The sequence below is a fragment of the Triticum urartu genome, chromosome 6A (assembly GCF_056163025.1).
Source record: "Triticum urartu cultivar PI428250 chromosome 6A, HENAU_Tu73, whole genome shotgun sequence".
NCBI classification, from domain to species: Eukaryota; Viridiplantae; Streptophyta; class Magnoliopsida; order Poales; family Poaceae; genus Triticum; species Triticum urartu.
In genome coordinates, this window is record NC_141878.1 from 451,416,483 (window position 1) to 451,422,757 (window position 6,275).

At 46.1% G+C, this 6,275-nt stretch overlaps 1 protein-coding gene across 1 annotated transcript; it reads left to right on the forward strand.

Annotated features, from left to right (window-relative positions):
- Positions 1-3,490: 3,490 nt before the first annotated feature.
- Positions 3,491-5,098, forward strand: LOC125514014 (expansin-B11). Its single transcript, XM_048679260.2, has 4 exons — positions 3,491-3,830; positions 3,936-4,048; positions 4,140-4,333; positions 4,446-5,098. The coding sequence occupies exons 1-4, from the start codon at positions 3,593-3,595 to the stop codon at positions 4,768-4,770; spliced, it is 870 nt and encodes a 289-aa protein (XP_048535217.1). The 5' UTR covers positions 3,491-3,592; the 3' UTR covers positions 4,771-5,098.
- The last annotated feature ends 1,177 nt before the right edge of the window (positions 5,099-6,275 follow it).

Consider the following 6,275-nt stretch of genomic DNA (forward strand, 5'->3'; position numbering starts at 1 on the left):
AACGATGAGGAAACTAGGATACACAATGGAAAAAATGAACAAAATTGAATTTGCAGCAACGTTTTGCCACAATTGCATGCATCATAGGATAGCACCACATAGAAGTATTCAATTTCAGATAACTAGTACTTACCAAAACCCAAGGCAACTAGGAGTTAGAATTAGCAAAACGGATTTTGTTCTAGGGATGTTGTTTTCAAGGCGCAAGTTGCTAGTTAAGCAACTAATGGTCATCCATAGAATTGCATGCATCACTCACTTAAGAGTGCATAAATTGCAAGTGATAGGATAGAAGTTTGGAAAACTAAGTACATCTGTACACATGGAGCAACTGTAGAAATGCACGAACCAGCCAGGTCACCCAAAAGCTCAAGCCGGTGGAGAAAGGTGGGCTATGCATTTATACGTCAATACTCCCCCTCGCGTGTGGCTCCCTCGAGCCTAAACGTGAACCCAAAATGGGATGCATTTTTCTATTTTCAAATTGCGCTAGCCGGTTTTTGAACTCAAAACCTTTTGACTCTGATACCATGTAGAACTACACAATGTTGACGTATAAATGCATAGCCCATCTTTCTCCATAAAGCTTGGGCTTTGGGGTGAACTGGCTTGTACGTGTAGTTCTACAACAACATTGTAGTGAATGAAATGAATCTCGATTATGTGTCTATACATGTAACCGCAATAATTACTAAATAACAAATAATATAAGCATATTAGCATAGGACTACTACAGTAGATGAAGTTGATATGTTAGTTCTTAATGTTCTAGCTACTTGCATCATTTATGTGAGTTGAGACACTCGGAATGCAAAAATAGCATAAGCATTTCTCCGAGGAAACAAACTCGGAGTCCATGTTGCTCAGATATGGAAACAGAGCCATGAAAAGCACACTTGTTGGTTGCTCTACAACAAAACAAGAACATCCAAGAAATCAGAAAACACCAAATTGAATCTTATAACCTGCGGTTGAGAAGAATCAGAGAGAAATGAACCCCTACAGCGTCGCCTCGTTGCTCTGCCCTCACTAACCGCCAGCCTTGCAGTCGCCCCTTGCAATTCCTCTAACCCAATCTAGTCTGAGCATCTTCTCCACTGTCGGTGACATCACAAATATTCATCATCTGCTCCCCTTCGTCTCCGTCTCTGGCTCAGTATGCACAAATCATGAGGAAATCACACAACTGAGAAATAGACTATGAGTTTGAGAGATTGCAGGCACCCAAGCTTTGAAAGCCATTTTCGATAAGAACCCGTGATTTGCAATAAACAATAAACAATTCTCATTTCTTTTGTCAATGTGACGAGCATTAATGAAACTGCCTATTGGCAAAGTGGATGAAACTGCCTATTGGCAAAGTGGGATATTCTAAGTGGGTCAAAAGATCAAAGCGTTTCGGGGATCTAGGACCTTACTACTAAGAACAACTTCTTGCTTTAGTAAATGGATGTTCAAAATTCTTTCAGAGGAAGGGGTATAGCACGAGCTGCTGCGAAACAAATACCTTCAATGTAAGACCCTACCCCCAAGTTTCGTTAAGCCTCCTTGCTGGAAAGGTCTTATGAGAGTTAAAGATGCATTCTTCAACAGAGGATCTTTCTCAGTAGACAATGGGCCCATGACTAGGTTTTGGGAACATACATGGTTGAGGCACGCGCCACTTGGCCTCCAATACCCGAGTCCAGGGCCGACCCTGAGGGGGTGGCAGGGGGCGGCCGCCCAGGGTCCCCGAAATCTAGGGGCCCCCTCCAGGGTTCGCAAGGAGCCCATGGCCCAGACCATAAGGAGGCAGCGACCTAGACGCACGTAGTCCACGAGTAGTCATGTTTTCCTTCTTTTCATCGCGAGTTCGCCGCTTCGCGATGATACTATTCCCCCGAGGGCCCCGATCGTGAGGCGCGCCGCCGATGTAGATCGCTCTCTGCCATGCGGCCGGCTGGTCTTCCTCCAGGTCCCCGGGCCCGTTGTGTTATCCCGCATTCGTGAGATGCCTCTCATGTGCAAGACGAAGCCACCCCGCTTATAAGGTCATCCTAACCTCCTCTTTCTAGTTGGTCACGTTCATATGGTGCAGCAGCAGTCAGATCTTAGAAGGTCTCGCATATGATGCAGTACAAAATTTTGATTTCGTGTGCCCGTTGCTCTATTTCTTACTTCAATCTGTACTTTGTCAACACAGCACCAATCGCCTTATCTATTGAAAAAATTGCCTACTATGTGTTCGATTGTCGGTCTTTGCATTCTCACTCCAAATCATCAAGACTGCAAATTTAACTTAAAAATTGGAAGAAGGTCTCAGCTATTCTTACACGCATAACTTCAATCCAAGCATGATTATATAATAAAGCCACTCAGACTCCCATAGCCATCGGGTAGGTAAATGATCTTTTATTGTTGCAAATGAAGCTTTTAAACGTTATAAACCTTTCATCTTGATGTTTGCCCTCTATCAGATATTCAATTTGTCTAATTAAGTAAAGGAATACACCATTTACAATTTTTGTTTTATTTTGAAACAATAGACAATAATAAGTTAAGTAAAGGAATGAACTAAAAAACTGAGATTATTATTTTGATCTTTATAGTAGGGGCCCCTGGTTGTAATTTCGCCCTGGGCCCCCGAAATATCAGGACCGGCCCTGCCCGAGTCTATAACATTGTATAGCGAAAGGTTGTGTCTGTTGCCCCCATGCTAGTGATGAAACCTGTGAATGTCTAGTTTCACGAGGCTCTCAACAGGGATAAGTGTACGGTGTGGTTTCACTTGCTTCGTAGGTTGATATGTATTAACTTATCATGTGAGGAGGATGTGTTTCATTGGAAGTTGCCGTTTGGAATCTTTTCCATCTAGTTATTATATGTGGATCTGATTAACACCAGCCCTATTTTTCACAAGTGTTATATTTGGCATATTAAAGTTTCACTAAAAATTAAGATTTGTATGTGGTATGGATAGATGGGTGGTATCAACAAACAATTAATGAAACGATAGCTTGTCTGTTTACCACCCATCTTTGGTTTTCTACTCATATCTAGCATATTACTCTCCTTTCGGAACAAAAATCAAGACTTATTTTGGTACTACTTCAGTATTGAGTGTCATAGCCACCACCTTTTTCTTAGAACGGAGGCAAAATAGTTGTCCTCATCTCATTAACCAACGAAGTTATATGGATGCCCATTAGCATTATAGCTACTTCTAGTAGTACAGACGGTAAGTTTGACCTTACAACAAAGTGCGCTTATAACAGGTCCAGATTGAACTTCTCAGCATGTGCGTTTTCCTATTGTACGGTCTACTAATTTTTTACACGACTTTGGCTGGCATTTTTCGTAGGTACTACTGCAGATTAGTAATAGTTCGGTTAGCTTTTTCCTTCCACACCAACTCGTCACGTTCTCCCCAATAATTCGCCACGTACGTCTGAACCCCCGGTCCCAAGTGCTTCACTATAAATACTGACCTCGTGACCAGTCCTTCAACTCACCCAACGAACATTCGAGCTAAGCTTATCTAGCTCGCAGCCTCTAAATTTTCGAGCTCCTGGTGCCAGTGCTTGCTAGCAAGCTACAATCTGCAGCAGCAGCAATGGCGAAAACTTGCACCCTAGCGCTGCTTGGCGCGCTGGTAGTGCTCTCGCTTCTTGTGAGCCCCATTGCTTGCTCCCGCAAGCTCGCCAAGGTGGGCGGGCACCACAAACCTGCTCCAGTCAAGGGCCACAAAAACCAGACCACCACTAACCCCTCCTCGTCCGCCGCATACGGCGGCGGCTGGTTGCCCGCCGGCGCCACGTATTACGGCAACCCCAACGGCGACGGGAGCGACGGTTAGTGCCTTGCTTACTTTACTGTCAGCCTTATGTCCATAATCCATGGGACCTACATTCATCGAGCTGAAAGATAGTACTGATGACAAGAAAACAAATTTGCAGGCGGAGCGTGTGGCTACCAGACCGCTGTCGGGCACCGGCCGTTCTCGTCGATGATCGCCGCCGGGAGCTCGCCTCTGTTCATGGCGGGCAAGGGCTGCGGCGCGTGCTATGATGTAAGCATAACTCACCAAGCCCCTTCCATTAATGGTGCAAAGTGGTCGGCCCAGCTGGTCCTGACAAAATGTGTTCATGTCGCGTACGCAGGTTAAATGCACGAGCAACTCGGCCTGCTCCGGGAAGCCTGTGACCGTGGTGATCACCGACCTGAGCCCCGGCAACCTCTACCCCGGCGAGCCGTGCCATTTCGACATGAGCGGCACCGCCCTGGGCGCCATGGCGAAGCCCGGCATGGCCGACAAGCTCCGCGCCGGCGGGGTCATCAGGATGCAGTACAAGAGGTACGCAGCACGACCACATAGGGTCCTCTTCAGTCTTCAGCCTACAGTTTACACGGAAAACAATGGAGTAAATGTGTAGAGCTGATCTTGGCGTTCCTGTTAACCATGGCAGGGTGCCATGCAAGTACCCCGGCGTCAACATTGCCTTCAGGGTGGACCAGGGCGCCAACCCCTTCTACTTCAAGACCCTGATCGAGTTCGAGGACGACGACGGCGACCTCAAGGCAGTGGCCCTCAAGGAGGCCGGCAGCGGCGCCTGGACGCCCATGGCGCAGGACTGGGGCGCGCTGTGGCGCCTCAACAACGGCAGGCGGCTGCGCGCCCCCTTCTCGCTCCGGCTCACCTCCGACTCCGGCAGGAAGCTGGTCGTCAACAACGTCATCCCCGCCAACTGGAAGGCCGGGGCCACGTACCGCTCCCTGGTGAACTACCCCTGAGCCACGGCCATATTTACCTGCTCCGTGTGTGAATTTTATTTATACCGCGAAAAGAAAGAATGTGCGTCCGGGTGCTGCGAGAGGCGGCGTCAGATGAGGAGGAGGAGCTTGCAAACTGTGATGTTCCCTCCCTGGTCTCTGCATTCCCCTAGTGATGTATCATGTGTCATTAATCCGTCTGTAATTTTCCTCTCTTTTTTTGCCTTCCTCTGCTTGCTTTGTCACCGAGGAGACGACTGAACTGCAGCTAAAATGCTGCATGTCGATGTACCAAGTTGTGTGTTTTTTTTACCACGCAATCCTTGAGAGAAATGAAATTCCACGGTTACTACTTGCTTATTAAAGGGGAATTACAGAGGATGCAAATTACCGATGCTCTGTACTAGGAACACCGTTGCCGCCTGGGCACTGGGAACCACCGGTAGCTGCGGTATTGATTCTGCTCGCCTGTCATGCCGGCGGCTTGCCGAGGATGACACATGCGATTCTCCCGGAAACGTAGACAAAGGAGCAGAGCCTTGAATGTTGCGAATACTGATTGCCCTACTCAATTATTAACACAAACCGTTCGTTGAAAGTACTTTTAATGAAGGAGCTTCAGTTGTACACTTGTACGTACATGTAGGCACTACTCTGTGAATATGCGTACAAAATCTTCGGTTGCGTCTTTTCGATAAACAGGGCTTGGTTGTACTACACTACCGCTCGGTATTACGAGGGCACGTACAATGGTGGCATATGGATACATATGCTTCATGACAAAAAGTAATTTGAGGCAACTACATTTATTTTTTCTTCCCAATGCAAGCTACCATTAGTGGACCTTATTAAAAAAAATAAGAAAATAAAGACTCTAGTACATATGCATCTTTACTTTCACTTCAATCTTTTCAGCTTTTGTCATCGGACCACACCTTTTCTCTTCAACCACCCGCCTCCTGGAGAGGATCCCGCTTCCCTATCTGAACCTACTTTACGTCATATCCGATCCTACATGGCATGCGAGGCATCACCTTGAGGCTATGCATTGTACATGCCCTGAACTGGATAGCGGCCAGCCGGTTTCGCGTGTGGCTCTCACAAATTAAGACGATCCACTTGTAGAAATTAACATCCATACCCAATTTTCTACACGAGTGTGCATTATACTCATAATAGTTGAAGGTCGTGTGTATAAGTAATATTTAGTGGATTTGCTATTTCTATTATGTTCTTGTCCAAGTCGGTATAGTTTGTTCTCCCGCGACAACATTTTTCCGAAACTATTACCAGAGAGAGGTCCCCACCTGAATATTATCTCATTTTAAAGAACAAGACATGTTGATTCTATTTTTTAGACGAAACCGTAGAACAATTGTTCTACGGTATTTTCATATATAAAGCACAAAAAAAAACAAAGTCTCAAGTACAGATTAACCAATGCCCGCTCTAGGAAACATAAATAAACAAAAATTATTCTGGTTCTAACATGTTAGTAACCCAGGTCCTGATCTTGTCTGCCTTCT

Bases quoted from the DNA above. Each gene is read 5' to 3' on its own strand.
- LOC125514014 (XM_048679260.2), top strand. From the start codon at position 3,593: ATGGCGAAAACTTGCACCCTAGCGCTGCTTGGCGCGCTGGTAGTGCTC. The intron at 3,831-3,935 runs GTTAGTGCCTTG...ACAAATTTGCAG, and splicing joins CAACGGCGACGGGAGCGACG to GCGGAGCGTGTGGCTACCAG. The intron at 4,049-4,139 runs GTAAGCATAACT...TCGCGTACGCAG, and splicing joins GCTGCGGCGCGTGCTATGAT to GTTAAATGCACGAGCAACTC.